The sequence below is a fragment of the Salarias fasciatus genome, chromosome 6, assembly GCF_902148845.1.
Source record: "Salarias fasciatus chromosome 6, fSalaFa1.1, whole genome shotgun sequence".
NCBI lineage: Eukaryota > Metazoa > Chordata > Actinopteri > Blenniiformes > Blenniidae > Salarias > Salarias fasciatus.
This window is the reverse complement of record NC_043750.1, coordinates 22,502,714-22,524,369: the sequence shown is the minus strand read 5'-3', so window position 1 is coordinate 22,524,369 and position 21,656 is coordinate 22,502,714. Positions and strand designations below refer to the sequence as shown.

General features: G+C 40.7%; 2 protein-coding genes across 8 annotated transcripts in view; one reads left to right on the top strand and one right to left on the bottom strand.

The window, feature by feature from the left end:
* Positions 1-360: 360 nt before the first annotated feature.
* On the bottom strand, positions 361-3,375 carry rps3a (ribosomal protein S3A). Its single transcript, XM_030094786.1, has 6 exons — positions 3,250-3,375; positions 2,559-2,662; positions 2,077-2,264; positions 961-1,169; positions 761-870; positions 361-528 (listed from the first exon to the last, which is right to left on the bottom strand). The coding sequence occupies exons 1-6, from the start codon at positions 3,309-3,311 to the stop codon at positions 401-403; spliced, it is 801 nt and encodes a 266-aa protein (XP_029950646.1). The 5' UTR covers positions 3,312-3,375; the 3' UTR covers positions 361-400.
* A 5,127-nt stretch (positions 3,376-8,502) lies between these two features.
* The window catches only part of lrba (LPS-responsive vesicle trafficking, beach and anchor containing), a 184,463-nt gene continuing 171,309 nt past the window's right edge, over positions 8,503-21,656 (top strand). For 6 of the 7 annotated variants that reach the window (XM_030094717.1, XM_030094718.1, XM_030094721.1 and 3 more), the window contains exon 1: positions 9,184-9,354. In XM_030094717.1, the coding sequence (XP_029950577.1) occupies positions 9,184-9,354 (171 nt within the window). Of the gene's footprint in view, positions 9,355-21,656 lie in introns of all 7 variants that reach the window. The other variant, XM_030094715.1, reaches the window with a different exon arrangement.

Here is a 21,656-nt window from a genome sequence, read left to right as displayed (position 1 = left end):
TGACCCTGGATGATGTCAACTTCATTTAACCTGGATTAGCTCCAACACTGCTTCAGTCAAATGGCAGCAAATGCGAGTGACGATAGAAACTGACTCAAAATGTCTGGAAATCACATTTTCAGGGTGAAATAAACACTTCAGTAATCTGCTTGCATTGACTTGCTATGGAGTCATGTAAATGATAGACAGGCATGCAGAAACAAGAAAGTCTGATCTCCAATAAAACAAGATTCAAGTGTTGTGATTTTCAATATAGTATCTCTAGCAACTTTGTTACGACCAGTAGTGCATGTGTGTATGGAATGAAGCACTTGATCTATTTTGTTCCACACACACACAAAAAAAATACAGGACAATTCGTTGGTCATTTACATTTTTTATTAAATCTGTCAGGGTTTTTCTAGACGGTCTCCTGGATCGGGGGCTCGTAGCCGTCAGCCCTCTCCACCTTTGCGCCGGTGTCGTCACCGGATGCTTTGGCGGCGCCACCGGCACCACCCTCCCCGTGGAGCTCCATCAGCTTGCCCACTGCAACAGAGGACAGCCTGTCAACTCCGAATATCTGACTGAACTGCAACTTCGAACTAATCAAACTCCTGGAAACATCTTGACAGCATCATTCCCTACTGCAGGGTCGGAATATCAGTCGATCTCAAGGTTAAGTAATCAGGAGATCATATGGGACCGAAACATTGTCATCATATGCCTCCAGAGTTGACAAAACCCACTACATTCCCTCACGGTAAAGTACGCTACTTACACTCAAACTTGGGCTTCTTAAGCATCTTGACCTTGCGAACGTAGACGTCGTGTAGAGGGTAGATGGACTGGCAGGCCTTTTCGATGTCCTTGCCTACACTGTCAGGGATCCTGGGATACAACAGAACAGGCAACACGTCAATACACACTGCCAAAACATGTCTAACAGTCACACGGGGGAGGGGGCAGCACGGCACGTACAGCTTGTTGACGACTTCCTTCAGGTCGTTGGTCTGAACCTCGCGGGTCATGATCTCCATCATCTTCTTGCGGATCTGGCGGACCTGCTGGTGCTGGGCGTACGAGGTCTTCCTGATTTGGTTGGTGCGCTTCTTTGTGAAGCCCACGCAGAAAAGACGCAGAAGATAGCCATCAGTGGTCTTCACATCCACATGGGCTTCAATCATTGTCTGAAAAGAAAGAGCAGTACAATACTAGTTAGACTTAAGTAAACAACGGCTAAACCTTTCAATTCATTTGGAGATCATTTGCTAAAATTCACTCACATAACCGTCAGTCTCTTACATGTCTTTATACCCAAACTTCACCCATGTCTATTTCTACAGACAACCTGTCACAATGTAACAAAGTTGTACAAAGGAAAACTACAATGCAAGACCCCCAATATTTCACAACATGTAGAATTGTCAGCATGCCCAAATCAAACCTGAGGTCAAGAGAAAAGTCTTCCAAAAACCAGAAGTAGAAAATATTAGCAGCTTTACAAAGTCAAGTAATCCCTTTCACATGAAAAATCATCAGAACAACTGTTTGAGCCCGCACCAAACCACCAGTTTTACTTATGAAACACCCAACTCTCTAGAAGTGCCTAAAAATGACTTTAGACCTTCATAAATAAAGTTGAATCGAACTGAATTCCAAGTGGAAATAAAGCTTCCTGCCGGTGTGTCAAAGTTTGTTGATGCTCAATCCTCCTGCAGCTGGACCACTAACAGCAGCATCACTCTGACCCAAAATAAGCTAGAAGGCAAATTCACAAGACATTACATCTACAAATACTGGTTTAAATAAACATTTCTGACCTGGCTGATGCTTCAAAAGACCCAAACAGTCAATCCCAACAATCTGCACCACCCACTCAGGGGTCTTTGACTACCTCTTCCATCCATATCAAATGCAGCCTAACATTAGACCATTGCACATCCATTCACAACACATCCCGTGCACTACAATTCCTAATGCTGTGGGTTGCATTCCTGCAGTGTGAGGCAGTGCACATTTAATATAAGACATCACTCTGAATTGTCAAAACACTTCAACAATCCAAGTATGACGACACAGACGAAGCGTCATTACCTGCCACTTCTTGACCATGGAGCACATCTTGTCGCGCGTCAGGTCCATGCCGTGGAAGTTGGTGAGGCAGTTCTTGCCCTGGACATCCTCGGTGATGAGCTTGAACTTGCGGAAAGCAACCTCGTCGTTCTGCAGGTCAGCGAGGCTCACTTCAAACACGCGTCCCTTCAGACCATCAGAGGCAATTCCTGAGTAGTGAGAGGTTTACAAGAGCTAAGAACACTCATGGGTGATGGGAAATGTGCATATGTGGATAAAGCTTTAAGTAGTAAAGAAATCACATTAACTTTAGTCAGAAACCAATATTTAGGGATGTTACAATTTAGTGCCAATTCATAAAACAAGATCATTCATTTTGATTACCAACTTCATCATGCAGCATCTCATTCATTCATTCATCAGCCTATCTTTAAAGGATAATTCTTCTTTAAAGGCTGCCTCCTAAGCTCAGGACACACACCTACATGCTAAACTAAACTTACTGGTTCCCTGAGTCCTGGTGACCAAGGTCTTGCCAAGATTGCGGATGTTGAACATGGCTGGTGCCTTGACATCATACCAGTCCTTCTTGGAAAAAGGGTCCACACTGCAGGAAAACGATGAACATTAAATTTTGACAGATCAGACTATGAGACTGAACCCAGTTTCTGGCCCCACAGCAAACAGCCTAAAACAGAGATCAGATTAGCTAAAAGATTCACATTTACTACCTGAAATACAGAAATCCGTGTAATAAGATCAGTAAACAAACCACGTTACTCGTGGTTTACTTCCTACTATAACCAGGTTACTTTAAACGCCTTTCTGTATGATCTCTCGTCCATGTTGCAGGGTAAGCTCAGCGTCATGCTAACATTTGGTAGCCATAAGCTGGTTTAGTTACTCGCTGTGACCCTGAAAGCTCTGCGTTCTTCATAAAAGCTGCAAATAACCTGTAGGAGTCACACGTGCGTTGCAGCTCCAGCTTCCTCAGTATTTGAAGTAATAATATACAGTAAAGGCACGCGGCGTGTTCCAGCTCCACCGCCACAGGGGCCGGCGACGGAGACTAGCACTGGCCTCCCTATCATCTATCCAACATCCGTCTCATCCTTCTGATTTCGAACGCTAAAGCGACATTTTTGAAAACGTCTAGGCCTGCCTCGATTAGCGATGTGTTAATTTTCTACTTACATCTTCTTTTTGGCACCTTTTTTGCCGCCTTTAGTCAGCCTCTTATTCTTGCCGACTGCCATGTTGGCTACAGGGAGTGAAAGAGGAGGAAGGAGGAAATCCCGCGAGAGTTATTGGGAGAACTCGACATCATGAGATTTGCCACATCTCGCGATAACTGGAGGAGGACGCTTTGACGCCACCTGCTGGTATAAAGCACGATCTACAGATAATACCTTGCTATATTTAGACAAAACCTGAAATGAACGAGAAAAGCCGAGTTGGTTATAGTTTTTTTCCCATACGTTAAATAAGCAAGTGTAAAATTCTCTGTTTGATGAACGAATGAAGAAATGATGTTTGGAACAAACTCCCTGAGCATTGCTGAGACACTTAAAGATTGTAATTTTTATTCAGATCTCATTTGCTCAGGCTTTCCATTGAACATTACATTTTAATGATTTTGTTTCCTTCATCTGAATGAATGTTTATGTTGTTAATTCCCTCTTTATTTTTTTGTTTTGTTTTTATGTATTTTCTTATAAAGCACTGCCAAACACCAAGCATTTTTTGAATATGAAACATTGTACAATAGCAGAATTTAGTGGTTAGCATTTTTATTGTAAGGAAGCTACGATAAACAAATAATGACATGGAAATCATCCTGACAATATCTATTATTGTTTTATGAGTCTAAAACCAAACAAACTATAACATTTCCAAAACAGGCTGTACAGTATTATTAATATTTATACAAAGAAGACTTCATGTAATTTTGGAGTTTGATTCCATTTTCCATTTGCAGTTGATATGCACTCTTACAGCATGAATGTACTTACACTGATAGATAGAAGGGTGGATCCAGAGCATCTTTGAGGGTGTGGTACATTTGAACTCATGATGGGCGAAGACAAATAGAAGGTAATAAAAACAAATTCTTTCACTGATCTCTCCCTTTAATTTACATTACTAAGTAGAAATAAACATTTTATTTTATAGTATACTTTTCTTAATATTGCATTTAGCTGAGCTTAATTTTCACTGTCAACACAGAAATTTTATTGTACATTTTGCCTTGTTTGTTAACTTCCCTAAAACATCTGCTTCATTACGGTATAAAGATATGAAAAACATTTTACTTTTTCATTGTTAATATGTATATCGCATATATTGTGTCCATTTCTAATTTTCACTTAGGGATCTGAACTGACACAACTGGTAACGGAAAAATGATTTTTATTCACTGGACCAGAAAAACGAGTCTCCAGGTGTGTAAACACGTTATGCAGGTTTGTAACCTGTATTCCACCCACAACCGTTCCCGGAACAAAGGAAAGGATTTTTCCATTTGGTCAAATAAACTTTCAGTTTCTGCCCCTCAAATGAAATAATTTCTATCATGAATTCTTTAATAGATTCTCCATGAAGAGCATACGAGCTAAATCAGAATTATTCTTATTTCCTCCTAATGTAGTAAGTGTAAAATCTTTCACTCTGAAACTAATGTGCAAATCTTTTAAATTATTTTGGAACATTGCTGCTGATCTTTTAACCTGTTGTTGGATTCGGTGCCATTCATTCTTGTATCTTTTTAACATGATCTATTTCAGCAGTGTCTGTTAAATTGTTTATATTAATAAGAATGTCAAATCTTTGTCTTATTTTGGGCCGCACTGTGGAGCAGTGGTTACTGTTTTCACTTCACTGCAACAGGGTCTGGGTTCAAATACTTGCCATAGGCTTTCGTCTGTGGAGTTTGCATGTTTCCTCCTGGTACTCCGGTTTCCTCCCATGGTTAGAAAAACATGCATGTGAGGTTATTCTTATGCTTCTTATTGTCTCATGCTAGCTGTTGCCAAAGCTGTCCGTCCCTGGGAGTTGGATCCCTCCACACTGTGGTTCTCCCCAAGATTTCTTCTTTTCCCACTGGGTTTTTGGAGTTTTCTCTTGCCGGATGTGAGGGTCTAAGGCGGTGGTTGCTTTGTTTTGTCTCGTTACTGTGAATTTGACATATTAATATTATGCTTATTCACTGTTTTTATTTTTACCAACCAATGTAACATCTTGAAGCCCTCTGAGGCAACTGTTGTTGTGATACTGGGCTATACAAAAATAAACTGATTGATTGATTGAGGTTAACTGATGACCCTAAACTGCCCTTTGATGTGAATGTGAGTGTGTGTTGTCTGTCTCTCTGTGTTTGCCCAGTGATGGATTCTCTACCAGTCCGGGCTGTACCCTGCTCTCGTCCATCACCAGCTGGATTTGCAACAGGATAAAGTGGTAGAAAAGATGAATGGATTATTTTACTTTCCTTTCTTCAGCTTAAATGTTTGAAGGAATTTTCCAATCACTGTGTCACCAATTTGTTTTTGACAGTAGATCATTTGCAGAACTTTGAGTCTTTATCTCCAATATTTTGAGTTTATTGCAGGTGAAATAATTACAGTGCAACTGAATGTCACACGCTCATCTGTGAAACATCTGGTTAGATGAGCTACAAGTCATAGCTAATGCTTAATTTAAAAAAAAAAGAAATCAGGAAAAGCTTTTTCAAAGCTTTATATAAGCGAGTCTACCTTTGGCCTCAGTGAGTAAGTCTGATATCAGGCCATTAAATCACAGGCGAGGCCTGCATCTCATGGGTGGTGCTGTTGGCTTCCATGACTCCTGAGGTCCCCGAGGGCTCCGCCACACTTCACTCAGAGGTCAGAGGGAACGGTGACGCCAGCTGCTTCTGTGGCAACACTCCTATACGCTCTTACATCCCACACCGCAAACACGAAATCACCTCGCTGAGCTGTGAGAACTGAAGACAGATAAGGTCAAAAATGTTCACGCATTAATAAGTGTATGTTTTATCCCCTCTTCCGCTGTGCTTGAAGGCTTCTTTCATGTGATAACAGACATGGATGACACCAAGGCTCTCGCTGAAGCAGCTAAGTAAATGCCTCACGTGTCATGCTGTTATGATGATGGTGGTGATCTGAAAAGGCAAGCAAAGCAGGCCTGTCATTTCCTCTCAGTGTTTGATTTGCAGCGCCTCGGGATGCAGACATCTGTCAACGTGTTGTTGTGCTGCAGAAAAGAGAAGTTAGAAATGCATTTCAACATTCCCCACCTCTGCTTCATTCTGTTTGACTTCATTATGTCTGCATAATGAAGGCTTTTGTGATTACACAATAAATTAGACTTTTTCTTGCTTTTGTTTGGAGAAAATTCTTGAGCGCTCTTTGAATGAAAATAATCACCACACTTGTTCGAACAATGTATTTCCAAATGGTTCACTGCCTGATTTCAGAGATGAACTATTTTTGGGAATTCTCTGGTTTGTGGTTGGTGCAGTCAATTTGTTGGAAACTAAATACAAACAAACAAACAAAACGCACAAAACCAATGTGACTAGTCTGACATTCAACGTTCAGCGCTTTACTTTCATAAAAAGAACGTGTGATAACATGGTAATACTGCTCAATAAAGCTCATATATTAATACCTCAATGCATACTTTGTAATTACTTTTCTGTCTCACAAACTTCTGCAGCTCAGTTGCTATGACATTTCATCTGAGATCTAACACATAAGGCTATGTTATTCTGACTGTCTTTTAATTTATTCCTGAAACTGCTTTACACTTTAAGTGCAACAAATGTTCAAAATTAATGTTAGTTTTTATATTAATAATGAAACAAAAAGGAAGCTTTACTTGAAGTTATATGACTTTGCCATTTTTTTATTTGTTTATATGTAGTTTCCTACTGGGGGATAAATACAGTGTTTTCAATGAAAAACAGCAATGAAGCAATTATTAGCTTTAGTGCCAACTTAAATTGTTCATTTCATGTCCATCATGATTCCGAAACGTCAAGAGATAATCAAATTAGAAAGTATTGTAATAAAGAAGGTATGCCACATCGACCAGATATAAAGACCAATAATAACAATCATAATGTTGACAAAAATGGTTTAAGAAAATCACCTACATATAAACTTATAATTGAGATTATTGGAATTTGTGTTTTTTCCCTGTTATAATGATGCTTTTTAAGAAGCCAATATTTGATAATGGAGTCATAACCGTGACAAAATCTTGTAGTTCAAGTACCTAAAATATCTTTTCATCTTAATTTGGAATAATGCATGTTGCTTTCCAGCTCTGTCTTCATGCCAGGGTGACGAAACATATAACTCACTGTGAGGGCTGAATTACAAAGTAGATGAAAATGAGCCACAAACAGCCGACGGTCCTTTGTGCCAGTGGCTCCTCTTGACATGAAATGTAAATCTGCTGGACTGATACAGAGTATCAGTGGGATCCACATATAAAGGACAATACTCTCTTAAGTCTCTCATGTAGAATGTTGCTGCCTTTTTTTTTATTCTTTGCTTTTGTTTTGGGCTCATGTGCTTTCTCCTGACTACGATTATGTTTAATCACATCACAAAATGCTAAAGCCTAATCTACTAAGGTCACACTGTTTTGATAAATAAAGTCAGCATCGCAGTTCTTATAAATAGTTGGTGATACATAAACATAAAGATACTCAAACACTACTATGACACTCACTTACGGACATCAAAGAAAAGACTACAGGAATTTTTTCCAGATTAGCTGGCATTTTTAATTGGAACATATTACTTAATATGAATAAGCTCAATTACAGTGCTGTAAGAAAACATTCCACAAATTAAACAATGAGACAAGTGAATGAAACCTTCCATTCTGATCACTTGAAATGTTTTAGTAGCTAAAAAAAATTGAATGTTTTTATTGTATTGCATGCTATTTTCAAACGAGCTCCAGGTTCAGTCTGTATGATCAAGAAGAGTAATAATGTAAGTAAGAATAATGTCAGCAAAGATCCAAACAAATGTTTCAAACATTGCACTGAATTTTATTTAAGACAACTATGAAAATGGTTCCCAACATCACCTCCCTTTGTATGTTCTGCTTGAGTTTTTCTACAGGTACTGTAATTTGAAACCAGCGGGAGTAACATGACTTCATTACTTTATTTTACAGAAAATGGAACAAAACAAATGCTACACTTGTTTCAATTTGTGTGATAAAACTACAACAGTCTCAACACATTGAGAATACATTTTCGACACATTGTATCATAATGCAGTGGTGGCAGGGGCAGGATCCTTTGTGCACGCGCGCCGCGCACAGGAGCCACCTGAGGGGCACACCTGCCCTCGAGCCGCGCAGCCCCAGCTCCCCACTGCGCATGCGCCATCCACTCAAGGGCTCCACTGTCATGGCGCTGACGAGCTGAAGCTACCGGGGCAGATCAGGAAGCAAACGCAGCGCAGCTGGGTCACCGTCGCCGTTTATCGGCGGAGTTTCCCGGAGAGCCGCGTGCGCACGCTCCGTCCTTTCTCTGTCTCTCGCGGAGCTGCAGACGGACTCGCTCCCTCTCCAGTTTGTGAGTTTTTTTTTTCTTTTTTTTTGTCCCCCGGACTGTGTCAAGCGCTCTTACCTGTCAACTGTGTGGACTCAGTGACAATAGCAACTTCCACCGGAGACATTCAAACTGTGTCCTCGTCTGTCCGAGCAGGAAGGAAGACACGGGGACAGGACGGGACTCACCTGCGTCTCCTCTTTATTACCTGCACGGCTCGTTTTCCCTTCAGCTTTTTTACCCAGCATTAATCCATCCGTGCGGTTTCAAGTTACGGAGCAGAGGAGTCGAGAGCTCCGTGGAGAGAGGAGCGCTGACATTTCCACCAGATTACCCCCGGCGCCTCATTCTTAATTTTGACGGGACTTTTTTCGAGGCTGGACACTTTTGGATGGGGAGTATTTGCTTATGTGCCTGTAGACTGTCCACAGCCCAGCTGAAGGGGAGATAGAGCCTCCTTCCTGCTCCCTGACATCGGCTCCCTCAGCCACCGTCGGAGGTGAACAGGTGCCTTACCTGTGAACGCCACCTGTCCCGTCCTTCCTTAGCAAATGGCTAGCGAGGAGCCGGCTGATGGGAAGGAGGGGAGACCGCCGGGCGCAGCCGCGCTCACCCCCGGAGTGCCCATCAGGGGGATAAGGATGAAATTCGCCGTGCTCTCCGGCCTGCTGGAAGTTGGAGAAGTTTCCAACCGAGACATTGTGGAGACGGTGTTCAACCTGGTAAGCTGATTATGGGAGCTCAGAACAGGCCGGAGATAGCAGTGTCACGCTGCGCTGCGAGCCTCTCTGTGACATCTCTACATTTTCAGGGAACAAAAAAGCAAACAAACAAACAAAAAAAAAACCCCAAAAACCTCACATCATGTACATTTGCATAAAAATGCCTGATGATCCAGCGGCTCTCAGTAAAACCATACTCTAGTTTTGATATAAAGGTTAGCAGCCCACACTGGAAACTGAGTCACAGCCAAATGACCTTCTTTCTGGCTGCTCCTCTTACTCCTGCCGCCCTAATGTGATCCAGCACGCTGTTTTATTTCTATTTACCAAACAGCTTTGTGCTTGAGTAATAAGCTACCTAAGAAAGTTTCACTGTAGAAACCCGTTTGTTCCATTCATTTGAGAATATTTTCTACACTTTCTCTCTTGGCATTTTTGTTTTGTCCAGTTTCACGTGTCACTGTATTTAAACAAGGAGAGAAAATAAAGTGGCACTTTGTGTGGCAGATCCAGGTCAGGCACAATGGGTGCCTGACCTGTCTCTTACCTGTTGGCCACCCTAAACTTCTTATTCAGCTTTCTGTTTACTGTGCTGATAGAATCCAGGACACCGGCATGTCTATGAATGAATGAATGAATGAATGAATGAAACTACATTCATGAAGGACATTTATCAGGAATGAGAGCGCATGCTCACCTACAGGCTTTGGCAGGTGAGATGTGAGCATGAGAGGGAGGGAGGGAGGTGTAGTGGTGAAGGTGGAACCTGTAAAACTGCTTTGTCACTGTGGTGAGACAATGGTCTTTTATTGAACGGAAGAATCAGAAGGAAGAACCCTCCATGTCTGCAGTCAGATAGTTGCCCCCAACTTCCCCCTCTGCCTTAGAAGTCACTGAGATGCTTTTTTTTTTGTTTTGTTTTACTACCAACCACAAAGCTATCCCAATACAAATGGGTAACCAATCGAACAAGATACAAAATATCCAAACAAAATTTACCAAGCAAAACTGATTTGTGGGCTATACTACCTTCTCTGGTCACTAACAGAAATTGTATATTAAAAGAAAACGCGAGAAAACTTTCATTTATGATTAACTTGAGGTGTTTTACAATATCTAGCCTCCACACAATGTTTTAGGACAAAGAAAAGTGGCAACTCTTTAAGTACTGGAATATTAATTAATATTAATGCATTTGTAAATGTCCACTGTAAACCTTTGTTAGTTGATATTGGGTTCAGATGTGGTGAATTGACCTTTTTCCTTGCGTGTTGATTTTTGGAAATGATTTTAGTGCTGCAAAGAAGAAAAACCCAACGAAAGGTAGCAGCCTATATTCTGGTCTCGAGGTTTCCCTGAGAAACAGCCTTAAATCCGGATTGCCTCAGGATGCATTGACAAAGGCATCTTACATAAAACTTGTTCAAAAACAAAGGTGGATCACGCGACCCTAGAGAAGAGCAACTGAGGTGGTAATTTATCAATTATTAGTATAATTTGGAATTATTTTTAGCTCCACTCTAGCACTGGTTCCCATCACTGAAAAACGCGTAACCCAATATTGCGAGCTTGTTGCCAAGACAATGGTCATGAGAAAGTGAAGGTCAGATATGATGTCAGCCATGTAAACGGCTCATGTGGTTTTTATTGTGGAATTGTCTGCTGCAGATGCCATTTTCTCATTTTTGCGTCGCTTGTCTGCAAAGTAGTTTTTGGATGTTGTTATAAATTGGAGACAAAGAGTTACGACTGGATGTGTAGGTACAATATTTTCAAATACACAGTCCAAGGAAAGGAAACTGCCAAAGGCACATATACTGTGTTTTCTTAAAAAAAAAAAAAAAAAAAAATCCTTTCACTAATAATGTAGCTGACTGTAGAAGACAGTGTTAGAGGCACACAGTGTGATTTGACAGGAATATCTGATTTCAGCACTGCCTGTGTCCCCGTGACTCCACTTTTAGCACGGTCAGCGTCATTTTAAGGGCTTTTAGAGATGCTGCTATGCATTTTATTGTGATTACCTCACTCCACACACTTTCTCTCCCTTGCACCCTCCCACTGGGTGACAATCTGATTTACTTACCACGGAGGCCACAGCCCTCTCTCTTTTTTTTTTTTTTTTTTTGAAGGATCACATTTGCAGTCTTCTTGCCGCTTGAGTCCTTCATTGAATTTGGTTAAATGCAGCTTGGGCTCCTCTGGAGGTTCAGCTCTCTGTGCCAAAAGTAATCGCAGTGGCGGTCGTGATGACTTATGACACACGAGCTGGGATTAGAAATGCCAAGTCTCCCTTGTTTTTAAAAAACATCACTTCATGTGCTGGCTTTGTTTTTGCCTCAAGTCAGGATTTTGCTAATGAGAGAAGACAGTGTATCTCGTATAGTTGAAAAAGTGATACCTCACACTGCTCTGTTCTCTTTACACTTCTTTTTTCCCCCCTCTATCAGGGAGAACATTCGGTTAAACCTCGATAAATACTACGGACCACAATATGTCAGTGTCAGGTGAGAATGAAAGCGAGGGTTGGTAAATAAGAGGCTTGTGCTTGAGCTACCGCCCAGATCTCCTCTATATATTAACTAACTTCTGATATCTTAACTGGTATATGTGTGCTTGGAGATTTTTTTCTTTCATCAAGCTGCTGTGACGGATTGTTGTGCAAAGAATGTTTATCTGATCTTGACCCAGACTGCCTTGATGACGCCTTTTCATTTTCCAATAATAAAGTACCTTCGTTTGCAATCAAGGTCACTTCCACAAATGTTTTCTCTCTCCTAGTTACTCTTTCACATGTTCAAATCTTAGTCCCACCCACTCAGGTAGTTGGTGTAATTGGCAATAGCTGAGTGGTTTTGTAGGTTGAAGTAGGTTATTCACCAGATTCGCTTAAAAAAAGCTTTTAAGTAAAATCACAAAAAAAAAAACAATTGTGTTTCACTTGAATCCAAAAAGCCAACAGCTCACTGTCCACATTACCCCAAAACTGATTATGCAGTATTATTGGCATGCCATAGAAAAATGTAGCTCGACTAGCAAGCCTGAGAAACTGTTAGAGCACCACTTTTGGCCTCCTTCCTGTCACATGTTAAGTCCAATGGTCACTGGTGTTGTAGGTCGTGAGAAAAATATGTGGATCTCTTGGACTCGGGTAAATGTTTGACCTTCTTCAGCGCTAATTTATTCCATTGCTCAGACAGGTAGCCTACAGGCAGTTTAGATAAACCCCTGAGCTGTAAGAGGCTGCCTCCACCACGTTACAGGAAGCCACATTGTGTGTGTTTGTGTGTATGTCTATAGATGCGTTTGTTTTTGGTCGGGCGAAATGAAACGGCATGCCTAAAGCTGCAAGTACCTGCAGAGTTGGTGCAAGATTCTCAGTTGTCTTGTCTGCAACGAGTGTTACTGATGGATGCCGTTTTGCAGTGGATGGAGTAGCAGGTTTAGGCTTTTTGAGCAGATGCCAAACACTCATATTGACAGTCTATGTTGGTGCCAAGACACCATTGTTGTTGTAAGAAATTACACATAATGACAGTCCCTGGAAAGGATGGAAATGTTAGGAAATGATGATTTCCACTCTGTAAAATTCATCCCGTCTTCATAGTGTTATTGTCTTATTTCAGTAGAGCTCAGACAGTGACAGGATGGTTAAAATATGAACACTCAACATAGGGACATTATGGCATTTAAGATAATCCTTTTGATAGAGAATAACTAAGGATAAATGGTATGCATCTGTTGTATTTTAAAGATGGAAACCAGAAGGTAAAGGCCTCTAACGGAGAGAAATTAATGAAGAAGTCGTCAAGACTTTGTGTTAAAATTAAAAGTAAGAATTGGTTTTTATACAGTTGTAAAAGATGGACCCAGAGCACCAGACTGATCCAGCCAACTTTTGGTTTTAAATTATTTTCCTGAGATTTTCTGGGTTATGTCCTCGCTTAACTGGATTTGCTCCACAGTTGGCAAAGTGGTGTTTACTTTGTCTAAAATGTTCGTCTGTCTCTTTGGAGGAAACACATTGCACTAATTGCCCCTCACGCTGGTGTGTCAGAAGGTATCTTTGGCTGCTCAGCGATGCAGTGAATGGCACCCTTAGCTCATATTGAGCTGGAGTGTTTGTTCTTCTGGTGAACTGATTTTTCCCAAACCTTTCTGGAGTCTCTGACTGAAAACATTGCATTTCACATGGTACCTGCCACCTTCAGTGGCAACTGCATTTGTCTTCTGGGTTTTGTCACCTGTAGGGTGTTAATCGGTGGCTGTTTAGCATTAGCTCGCTTACTTTTTATTGCAGATTTAACTCTGCTGCTCAATGTTATTCCTGCTTGCTGCTTATCTTTCGAGAAAAATCTCCACTGACAGTCCACTAGTGTATTTTGTAATACTGCAAATACATGGGACTGGTCTCTACCTTGTGTTATCTCGAACAGACTGAACAAACACATTCTGAGAGGTTTTATTTTTGCATCTGATGAAATACTTTAGCATTTTAACTATTTCACTTCAGTTTTGTGTGTGTGGTTTCCGCTGTGAATGAAGTGTACAGCTTGTACCTAAAATCAAGCGTTCTGTGTTTCTTTTTATGTTAGCTATAAATTCTTATTCGTTGTGCGACTGCACGTGTGATATCTGTTTGATAGCATATAGTTGCTCACTTTATCATGTCTCGTACTGATGTTGACACAGAGGATCCTCCTTTGAGATACGCTGTCATCAGTGAAATTAATTGTTCCAAACTGTGTCTTGGCTGCGTTTCTTAAAATAGTCCACTTGCCACCTTCCTTACTCGCTTTGCTTTGTGAAACATGCTTGGAATAATTCATCAGGCTTTAAAACCTTCTCTTTGCCGTCACAGTGGGTATTTCTGAGGTCCCTAAGATCTTTAAAACGCATTTTCTTGACTGAATCTTAAAGTTTTAAACCTGTTTATATAGTTGGATCAGACTGGTAACACTGGAATCATGTCGGTCTTCTTCATTCTCAGCTGATGTGCATATGATGTGCACAGGAATGTAACAAACACACAAACTCTGCCTTCAGTTTTTCCAACAATCCAACACAAGTGCCAGAGGAGTGAGGGCGATCCTTGTTCTCTCCTGCTCCCGCTCTCTCTCTCTCTCTCTCTCTCTCTCCAGGCATGCTTTGCCCTCTCTGGCAGTAACAAAGAGCCCTCTAATCTGACACATGAATGAAATCCTATCTGCTTCTCGCTGCTATCTGTCGCATCAGCCCGATGCCACTCTCACACCTTTTTTCAGCCGTTTGTCTTTCTCTTGAATGCAGTGTGAAACACTTGAAGGAAGCTGTCTAAACAAGCCTGTCTTGAGTCTGTTTATAGTCCCGATTGGAGGGTTTGTTTGGCTTTTCAATGCTTGTAGTGTTTTTTTTTTGTTTTTTTTTAAATCGTCACTTTTACAAAAGACAGTATTTTTGTTGACATCTCTCGGCAGTGAAAACCACACATCAACTGTACTGCAGGGTTAACACGCAGGTTTGACCAGCCAAGCGAACCAGGAGCTTCAGGTGTAACTGGTTCTCTGTGGTTCCCATCATGCCTCGTCGTCGGTGTGTGTTGATGCTCAGACGGATCTCCTCAGGAAAGGCTCTAATGATGTTTGAAATAGTTGTGTGCCAGCTGAGAGAGTCTAAAATCTCCTATAATACAAGTATGGAAATAAATGTTTAAGCAAGCTTGAATGTAATCTTTGGGGCTTTGGCTGGAAGAAAAGCTTTTTTCCTCCTATTTAACAGATGTCATGTGATCATTGCTGGTTCAGTTGTAAATATCGTGTTTGTTTTCACATCATTCTTGAGAGAGGGTGCTCAAGAAAACTTGTACCATATGGAGTTTTAATGCTTAACTACCCCTAAAGTTTGATGTCCCGTTTTCTTCCAATAAATAACGAGGCAGTTTTAGGGCCGGGGTTGTCGTTCACAGGAAGATTCCACAGAATTGTGAAGCATAGTGCATAAAATTCAATTGACTTCACAGCTGAAACACACCACGGCCCTGTGAGAACAATTATAATTGTTAATTTGTTAGAAATTTCTGAGCCTAATTGGTTTGTTGGTAGAATTGGCACGTGTGTGAATGGAATAAATTTTCTATCACGCATGATGCTATTTTTAAGTTTCAATGTATTAAGCACACAATTGACTAAATCACATCTGTTGTTTACTGAAGTTTTTTTTCAGTGCTTCCAGAATTAAAGCCAGTTTTAGTCGAGGGGAAAGAATTATGTTAACAGTGCTCTCTAACCTCTCTTTTTTTTCTTTCAAGCTGATTGAAGTATGTGTTTATTTTATGCGTGAAGTGAACACCTTTCTCTGAAGGTTGAATAGTTGAAGCAGTGTGTTCTTAAACACACGTAGGCGTAAGGAGTGTTTAGTGAAACATTAATCTGTCCCACGTAACTTTTTTCTTCATCTGCCGTGGCTGTTTTATAGGAAATGGGGCCATTGCTACTTTCCGTGGCCCACATCTCTTCTTTTATTGTTTCTCCTCTAAACAGTGCCAGCTCACAGAGGCATTTTGTCCGAGCTCTCCTGGTTTGTTTTGGAGGAAGCAGAGAACAGGAAATGTTGGAGACTCTCCAACAAGCTGATGATTAAACTGTACCCCAGAGTCGGCCACATGAGCAATTACACCCTCTCCCTTTTTTATTTATGAATGTAGACTAACATTGCAGCGTTCAATTATTAGTTTCATTAAATAATTTTTCATTTTCAATAAATAATGACATTTGTGGCTGAGAGGGTCCGATTATTGAATAAATTGCTCATTACTGTGAGCAATCTATGCCCCCGTCTACATGGGAATGCACAAAACAATGAAAGCAATGGATGCACTGATACCGGTATCAGATCCAATAGAGTTCTCTAATGGGAAAGAAGTTTCCTGATACCGCCCATTGAAGTACGACCTGACATCTCCCACAGGTGCGCATGAGAGCATGAGCAATGTCCATGGATTGGCAATCCTTTAAAGGGGCTGTATCATGTTTTTTTAGCTAGTCCAAACCCTATTATTGGCATTAACATGGTAATAGTTTATTTTTGGCGCTAAGGAAAAGTCATTTTGTGTTAAATAAAAGATTTTCGGGGTCTAATTCTGAAACCCGGAAGAGAAAATGCTCTGGTTCACTGAAAATCCCTCCTCTCCCCCTGTGGACTTTGACTGACAGCGTACTTCAGCCAATCGGAGCTTCAAAACAAATACGTCATGAGTTAGCTTCTCCAAGGGTTAGCTTTAGCTCTTTAGCTTTAGCTTCTCTACTCGCAAAGACACACGAAAACATCTTTTCCTGTTAGAAACTCACCAAGCGCAGACTCTTCAGACTCTTGCTCTTGCTTGACTGTTGCTTTCAGACGATGGTTAAAGTTTATCTCCGTAATCGGAGTTACAAAAAACAGCAACGTTAGCAACTGTTAGGCTATTGGAAGTGTGTGTAGTGTTGATGCAGAGACTGTGCAGAAGTTCTTTACAGCATTGCAGTGTCTTTACATATTGTTTGCATATGGAGTTTGAATTGCGCATTATGACATTTAATAAGTACTATCTAATCAGTACTCGATTTCAGGAAGTAGCTAAAGGTTAATACTTGTTCTCCTTTAAAAAAAAAAAAAAGTGGTATCAGTGCATCCCTATTGAAAACACTGTTTGCATGTAAGACCCAGTGGGTAGCTGTTTTTTTTTTTTTTTTTTTTTCCCCCCCTAAAGAAACCGGTAAATAACAGTATGATGTGAATATTGTAGTGACTTTTTTGCTATTCTTTTTTGTCATATCTGCCCAACCAGCAGTATTTATGGTGCAGTAAATGGTTAAAAAAAAAGAAAAAAAAAGATAAAATTCATCTATGATTATCTAATATTGCCATTTTGAGAAAAGAAATGGAGATAAGAATTTTGGTCCATATCGTCCAACCCTGCTTTGGAGAATCACTGTCAAATTAGAAACGGTGAGCCTCATAAACACTGTGGAATCCTGTGGTTGTTTTCACTACACTCACACACGTGCAGAATCGCAACTGACCACAACTTTGGTGTGCATTGATAAATTTGTCATGTTTCAAAAAGTTGTGATCTTCATGTTTATGTGGGAACTGAGATCGTTTTTAAGGAGTGCCGTTATTTCTTGAAATGCTTCCCTGTAAATGACATCTGAAAGAAGTAATTTATTTTCTCACCAACTATGACTGACTTCAGTTTGTCTGTATTACATACGTACTTTAAGAGTCCTGAAAAGGTGAGCAAGTTTGTCTTGCAGGTCATACTGAGCCTGAGTTAAGAAAGTGCTGTTTGTTCTCGGGAGACTCAGCCTGTGTGCTCAGGCTAGACTTGTAAGTTACTGACAATGTGTTCTTCTCTTGCATGTTTTTTTTTTTGTTTTTTTTTTTTTTTTTTTGAGTGCCGGAATTTACAAGTTTGGTGCTGGTCATACACACAGCCGCCAAATACTTGGCATGCCAGAAGCTTTTTCCGTTCAAGGTTGATGATCGAGACTGACCGTTAACAAGGGTCTGTAATAAGATAGTGACTTTACCAAGTGGAAAGATGCTTGTCAACCATCAGCACAGTTCTGTTCACTGAGGACATGTTAGGACAGATTGTAGATATTTTATCTGTAGGTCACCCAGACCTGCAGTTTTAACAGGTCTATTTATTTGATATTTAGCTTTTTGTGATGATTACTGAGCACAACACAACTGACTTTGTCTTTTGGTGTGAAAGCCAATATGGTGGTTGAACACACAAACTCACCTTGAAGTGCTGGTATGGTTGTTAAGATAACATGTTGGAATTCAAAAGAAGAGCTTCTGGCGAAACAGAAAGCAAAACTAACCTCCTGGCCTGCAATCCTCCCTTCACAGGAGGGGGTGTAATGAGATGCTAATGCTGCAAGCCCGCTAGCCAAGTTCCAGTGCACAGGTCTGAATTTTAAAACAATATGAGAAGCTGCTATTTTACGACAAACACTACACCTAAGCAGTTGTCTCACTTTGGTTCTTTTAATTAAGATTTCTCAAAGGAGACAAAAATTGTTTGGTGCGATCAGTTTGTGTTGGCAAGTTTAAAGTGGAGTGCCTCAGTGCCAACAACGGCCTCAATGTTTTGCTGTACAGCTTTCCAGTAAATATTTTTTTATGCACTGATGGTCAATCAGAGCTGTAAAAGATATAGCATGAAGGTTTTGGATAGAATTGAGACTACAACAAACAGCACACCATCTTTACTTGATACTGCCATGAAGATGTAGCATCGTCCTCTCATTGAAATCACGTTGCAAACCAAAAACTGTTACCTGACATGGACGTCACGACATGTGAAATTACTTTGTAATATGCAAATCAGATGTTATTGGTGGAAGAGTGTTACTTATGACTAGCTGAACAGCACTGGCTTGAAGATGAGCTGAATTTTTGAACCCCATTGTATTTTAAATGGACCCCCAAAACCCAATGAAAGTTTTTTCTCTGAAAATGGGGATAGGCCCAATCCCAATTCTCTGCTTAATCCTCACTCCTCAACCTTGGTCCTCAATCTCAAATTAAGTGCTACCTAAAAACAAGTGTTAAGGAATGTAATGTCACTTGGAAATGGGACAACCCTTAAAGACAGTTACGTCCTTGGACCACAGGGGGCAGCACTGCGCAAGAGGGTAGAAGAAAGCCAGAAGTGCAGTGTTTCCTGCAGGAAAAGAGTTTGGCCAGGGGGGAGCGCGCGCGGCGGGGAGTTTTTGGGCCGTCGGGAGGGTGCTAGCGGCCAGCGTGACGCTTCTTTGGACCGTCTGAAGAAGAGAGAGCGCACACGCGTGGACCGCTGGGTTTTTTTTCCCTCTCCGTTGTCAAGGCGCTGCAGAATTTAGCGCGGTAGCGGTGGTGGTGGGGGGGGGGGGGGGGGGGGGGGGGGGGGGCTGGCAGCAGTAATAATTTTGGTCAATGATCCATAACAACGCCCTTTATAACTGTAAGTAATGCACCCTGCATTAGAAATATTTAACATTTTGCATGTGTGACCTTGTTAATAAATGCATTCAAATGAATTTTCTTGATTTCTTTCTAATAGCCTTTGTAAATACGTATTATCTGTGATAGAAAGTTAATACAATTACTCCCAAAGTAATATACACAAGTTTTTATTAATAAAATAACAGCAAAACGAACTATTTAACAAGAATTCTGGGTTATCCTTAACTCCAAGGTAGGTCTGGTAGAATCTCAAAATTAAGGGAGATAACGTCCCTTAGTCTCGCTCCTTTCCTCAACTTGTTTAGGAATGGGACACCACTTAACCTCACAGGAGCGCGCATTTTGAGGAATGAGGATCTTTGGTGTTTAGGATCTTTCAGGTAGAAACTTTGTAGATCTTTGAAGTTAGTAACTTTGTGATTTCATGGTTCATAGTTGCTGTAATTTTAGCCTTTGTTTGGTAACATATTGGTCTTGATTTTCACGTACAACCGGACGTGCAACCTATTCATCTCTGATCTAACCCGTGTGTTGGAATTCACATAGGCAGAGAAACTGCACCTTGAATTTTTGCGCAAACCTTTGATGCATACATCTAACACCAGAAACCTGTGCTACAAGACAGAATTACGTTCAGTGCAGCTACTTCAAGGTGTTAACCCTTAGTTTTCAGTGAGGATGATGAGTGTCAAACATTCGCTCTGGAGCAGGTTATGTCCAGAACAACTGCTTGTATAAGTGATTATCAACCAGTCAACTCTCTGGGAAATTAGTTTGTCAATTTGTCGAGAACCTTGTTGATGTTTGTGCTCAAATTCTGAAAGAAATTCCTCAATTATCATAGAATAACACAATCCCATTCATTTTACCAATGTACATCTTTAATAGAGTTCCTTTTTTTTCTCCATTGTTTATTGAACTGCAGTATAACATGGTCATATGTCAAGACAAAACATTGAAGAAACATTGAAAAATGCATACTACTAAATAGAGATCTACCCGCATGTGACCTTCTGATCTTCCAAAGCAATGTAGTCCTGCATAATTGCAACAATTGATTGGTTAAATTAGGCGTCAGAAGCTCCGACACTCTTCGTTAAGTGTTCTTTGTCAAAAATTTCACGTATATTTCTGTCTTGTAAAGGAGAAGCACCATTGTAAATTTTAAGCCTGGAAATCTATTACTGGCTTGACTCTGCACAGTGGGTGCATTTCAATTGGGTAATTTTGCTCTTGGCTTCAGTCATGTCTGTTCTGCAAGAGTGAGTTCCAAGGACGAATGTAAGGAAGGAGAAGCAGTTTTTTTTTTTTTTTTTTCCTTTTAACCAAATGAGCCATCCACATCTTTCACATGTTTGCTGTGACACCTAAAAGGGATATGTGCGGTGTCAGTGACAGGAATAACATCACGTGTGGACCACCGCAGGTCTAATGAGCCTCGTTTTCAGATTCTGTCAGGAAGATGCTGCTACTGTGTGGATGTATTAGACCCACGTTGAAATGGAAAATTACGAAAAGAAGATGAGAATAGAAAATACACAAAAATACAGAGCCGCAGAGAATGTTTTCAGGATTCATCCATGCTTGAGACACAGACACAGAATGTATTTTTTTTTATCTTTCACTTATGATGAATATGAGAGATGCTGCTCTTCTCTTGGTTTTTGGGGTTATTTTGCCTTCAGGATCAGCTTTTCAGCTACATTCCACCAATTTATTTTCCTTGTCCCATCAAATCAGCTGTTTTATTAGTAAAGATGACAAAAAAAGCACAGTGTGTCCTCTCTGAGATCTCCTCAAGGAGTTTCCCCTCTCTGATCCTTCCACCATGATGCTGGCAAGAAACATGACGTCAGTCGCAGAGCAGTGGGCGGGCTGGGGGGGATTGGGGCAGGCTTAAATACACGGATGTGGTCACTTTGGCATCTTTTTAATGTTCCCCAAATCTTTTGTATATTTTAAACTTTTAATTTTTTTTTAAGCCTACAAGAAAGTAAATACAGACCAGCTACAAATTTACACACTTACATTCAGTGTATTTCATCTGCTTTTAGGGAGACTTCTTATTTATTAAAACCCTTTTTGGAGCGTCACCCTTCTGTAGCCACAATAAACTGCATTCATTATGTGATAGAAGCTGTTTGCAGCTTCACTGACCAGCAGCTGGACTAAAGCTATGCTAAATATTAACACAAATGCATGAGCACAGAGCTTGTATCCTCACTGCACTGAGAGATGTAGCCTTTGGCCGAACCCGACTACAAACCCACAGATGTGATTTTTTTTTTTTTCCTCCCTCTGACCTGTTTTCACACTCTACATCAGCA

Excerpts from the sequence above, each read along its gene's own strand:
- rps3a (XM_030094786.1), bottom strand. The coding sequence starts at position 3,311 with ATGGCAGTCGGCAAGAATAAGAGGCTGACTAAAGGCGGCAAAAAAGGT. Across the intron at positions 2,663-3,249 it reads AAAGGTGCCAAAAAGAAGAT|TGTGGACCCTTTTTCCAAGA; the intron begins GTAAGTAGAAAA and ends GTTTTCCTGCAG. Across the intron at positions 871-960 it reads AAGGAAGTCGTCAACAAGCT|GATCCCTGACAGTGTAGGCA; the intron begins GTACGTGCCGTG and ends GTTGTATCCCAG.